Source organism: Epinephelus fuscoguttatus, linkage group LG6 (genome assembly GCF_011397635.1).
Source record: "Epinephelus fuscoguttatus linkage group LG6, E.fuscoguttatus.final_Chr_v1".
NCBI lineage: Eukaryota > Metazoa > Chordata > Actinopteri > Perciformes > Serranidae > Epinephelus > Epinephelus fuscoguttatus.
Window position 1 is genome coordinate 20406432 of NC_064757.1, and position 3633 is coordinate 20410064.

At 38.6% G+C, this 3633-nt stretch overlaps 1 protein-coding gene across 1 annotated transcript; it reads right to left on the minus strand.

Annotated features, from left to right (window-relative positions):
- Positions 1 to 322: 322 nt before the first annotated feature.
- On the minus strand, positions 323 to 2543 carry LOC125890193 (cytochrome c oxidase subunit 7C, mitochondrial). Its single transcript, XM_049578706.1, has 3 exons — positions 2383 to 2543; positions 844 to 991; positions 323 to 427 (listed from the first exon to the last, which is right to left on the minus strand). The coding sequence occupies exons 1-2, from the start codon at positions 2455 to 2457 to the stop codon at positions 875 to 877; spliced, it is 192 nt and encodes a 63-aa protein (XP_049434663.1). The 5' UTR covers positions 2458 to 2543; the 3' UTR covers positions 323 to 427; positions 844 to 874.
- Positions 2544 to 3633: the final 1090 nt, after the last annotated feature.

Genomic DNA, 3633 nt, shown 5'->3' on the forward strand with positions numbered 1-3633 from the left:
TTTCTTAAGTTTCTTTAGTCTGATAAACTACATGTTATAGCACATTAATTGTATGTACAGCCACATGTAAACAGGAGTATTAGTGGAATATTAACTTTAATTATGTAATCAGCTTAACTGAAAGATTGTCTTTGTTAGGGCATGTAATTGGAGTCACTGTTAAACACCTATTAGCTTATATAGAGCAAGCTTGATTACAAAATAAATGAAATCATTTTCACCAAAATGATCAACAGCTAGTCATGTTTAGAATACCTTTACTTTCTGTGTAATGGCTTTAACATGAAACATATTCTGGTATTATGAAAAAATAAGAATAGGCTTCTTTAATATATTTGAGTAAACTTTATTTACAAAGAAAATTAAGAGATTCCCATTCTTCTAGATGGCTAGCACTCTGATGGATAAATATGCTCCAGCTGACGACCTGCAGGGAGAACAAGAAAATAGGGCAAAAGGGGATAAGATGACTTGCATACACTTGATGACAGAAAAGCAATTTCTGAGTAAACACCAGTGAAGATAAATATGACAACAACAACTCTGACCTGCTCCCACCTGATACACATCAATGTCTGCAATAAACTGTCACATTAACTTGCTGAAGTGCACGCTTATCTAAACACAGCGTCAATATCAAACCACATGACATTTGTCGCCGTCACTCTCAGGCGTACAGGTAATTTATTTAAGATATGCCGCTGAGCAAAAGGCTAAGGAGGCACAGTGAAGGACTGTCATTGTCTGGGGTCACTATTCAAACCCAGGCTGAAGTAAATGCCACATCATCCTGACATTTTAATGAAAGCAGATATGCTAGATCAACATGGCAGTCATAATTACCTTGAAGGCTGAGGAACAGCACTGGTCCATTTTACTTCTTCAGGATCTGATGTCTGACGACGATGAAGGGGAATGCAAAGCCACTGCCAAAGAACAGCACCATCATGCCGAGCAGACGCCATTTGTTGTCCACTGAGAATGGCAGGTTCTGTAAAAAGACGAGTATTATGGCTCAGTGAAACTCCTAGAAAATGCAAATCCTCTGCTGCATCTATTTGACCTTACTGTCATTTAAATCCATAGCTGGGGATAAACAGTTATTTTAAAATTTAATTCTAAATCATCATTGCTACGTGCAGGATATCTGTGCAAAGAGCTTCATACTTCATCCAAATATTCAACCGCAGTCAGGGTCAGCAATGAATGCTAGGTCTCAAGGCAGGAATGCCATTTAAAGTTCAGTGTCTCAATGATAAGAGCACGCTTTTCACATTTCCGTTTTCAATCTTATTTTATTTATTTCTTGCCAAGTATGTCACGTGAGAGTGAGATTCATGTTTTACACTGGCCACTGAAGGTGATTAAGAATCTGAGTGTGTAATATTTTGAGTGCATTTTCAGAAGTCAAAATCGGTTGAAAAAATGAAGCGATTTATTTTGTGTATTTATTTTAAAAAATGAAATATATCATCAAGGGACCAAGACTGCTTAGTCTGAACTCTGTAATCAAAGTCCTCACATGACTTGCTTTTTGAAATAAAAAGCTGAAAGCTGTAGCAATAATTTTCAAGTGAATCAAGGCCTGTAGTCCTCAACAAAATACACTTTACATTAACTATGGGAACTCTTTATAAAATGCAACTAGGGCCAAAAATGCAGAATGTGCACCACACAAATGTCAAGTTCATTTTGACGCTATTAGTGATGTCCTCTATTTCTTTCATCAGCCGCAGCTGCAGCATGCATCACATTATTTTACATTTTATTCTAGAGGAAGCAAACTGCAGTGTGCAAAATTAATACAGGCAGTCTACGGTCAAAAAACTAGGAGCACCTTTCTCAGATTAGCTTGATGTTAGCATTCAGCTGTGACCTTAGGTTACATTAGCCGGAAGTACTGAACAACCTTCTTGAAGCATTAATATTCATATTGTGCAAGTGTCTGTGGATATACTAGTGTGTTAACAAGATACCTACATCATATTAAATGTATGTAAACTTATCAGTAACTTTAACCGGCTTATTCTGGTTTGCTATGGTGCTTGTGGACGAGTTAGCAATGATGAAGTTAGCTAGTTAATAATTAGCAACCTCTTAGCCACAAAGCTAATGCTAACAAACAGGTAGCCCTCCCAAATTGTCCGTCAACAAGTCAACACTTTCTGTCACTAGGCTGCCCTCTTCTTTAAATGTTTTGTTATAGTGTAAAAGATAAAGTAAAAATGCCCGTGGCTAGTTTTGCTAGCATTACTTTGACGCTGTTGTCAATAACGGACATGACCTCCAAGTGACGCTAGCTAACGCTAGGCTACAGACAAGGCCGGATACACACATTATCGCATTTAAAACAATAATGCTGATCTGTGGAGATATTCTCACCTTCCCTGGTCCTTCAGCATAATGCGAAGAACGAACAGCAGACGTTGTGAATCGTCTTACAGCCTGTCCCAGCATAATTACGGTTTGGTTTCTTCTCTGTCTCGGTAAAATGCTGTTGACTGCGACCTTCTTGTTTCCGTGAGCGGTAGCCACGCAAAGAGTTATGGGAAATATAAATGAGGCAAAGGCTTGTGGGAAATGTAGTTCAAACACCTCAGGAGCGATTACTGCAAGTATATCTGTTTTATCTTCCTGCAGGGAGTGAGGTTATGTTTGTAGGTGCATTAAAGATCCAGATTTAAATTTGTCACGTTACGAATGTCTCATGACAAATAATAATTATTAATAATTCGGCGCATCTGGTTGAAGGCTGCCTGTAGCTTTGTTTAGGGGACTGACATAACACTCATTCATCACAGAGAGAAAGAGCAAACTGCTTCAGGCATTGTGCTGAATCACACCCAGACAAAGGTCAGTTTATAGTTGCTCTTGACTTATTTTAAAATTAAACTGGATAGTAAATATCACCTTAGTCTTCTCCTAAGCATCCCCTTATTCCATTTAAAAATTGATATCTTCCATTAAATCTGTTATTTTGACTCACCTCTGTGTGTGTGTGTGTGTGTGTGTGTGTGTGTGTGTGTGTGTGTGTGTCCATTGTGAGCTTCAGAGTAAGCTATCTGCAGCCTTGGTCACAAATACAGGCTATAACTGCCATGGCGATACCTAGAGCAGACAAAATGACTGATGGTGTGACCCTCCCTAAGCACCGCTGCTGCTAGCTTTTCATTGATTGATGCTCAGGGGTGTAAACTGGGCTTCACACCATATAACTTTAGAGGAGGTTTTGTTTATTAATTTATGATACAAACACTACTGATTATTCAGAATTTCTGTGGATGAATTCCAAGGTTATAGGTTCCAGTGTCACAAGGTAAAGTTTCCTAGAGGGGCCTTAAGCTAAAACTAGGGATATGCTGCAGGTTCCCTGTCAGGGGATTTGTGTGTTTATTGATGCATTTGAAAGTCGATGTCTGCTACTCCTCACCTGACTTGTTTCTCATTTGTCAGTTACAAAAAAAAACATCATCTCACTTTCATGTATTCACTTCAAATTAATTTATGTTTCCTGCTTGTGTCGGTTGCCATCCGCAGATATTCATGCTGTGAAATTCAAGGAATGGAGTCTCATTCTCCTGGGTCAAAGAAGAGTTTAATCAAGCTCGGTGTTTTGATCTCTGTCACTCATCA

What these genes read in the sequence shown, in the direction of transcription:
- LOC125890193 (XM_049578706.1), bottom strand. Translation starts at nt 2,457, where the DNA reads ATGCTGGGACAGGCTGTAAGACGATTCACAACGTCTGCTGTTCGTTCT. An exon ending in ATGCTGAAGGACCAGGGAAG is followed by an intron (nt 992 to 2,382) that starts GTGAGAATATCT and finishes GTCTTTTTACAG; the next exon opens with AACCTGCCATTCTCAGTGGA.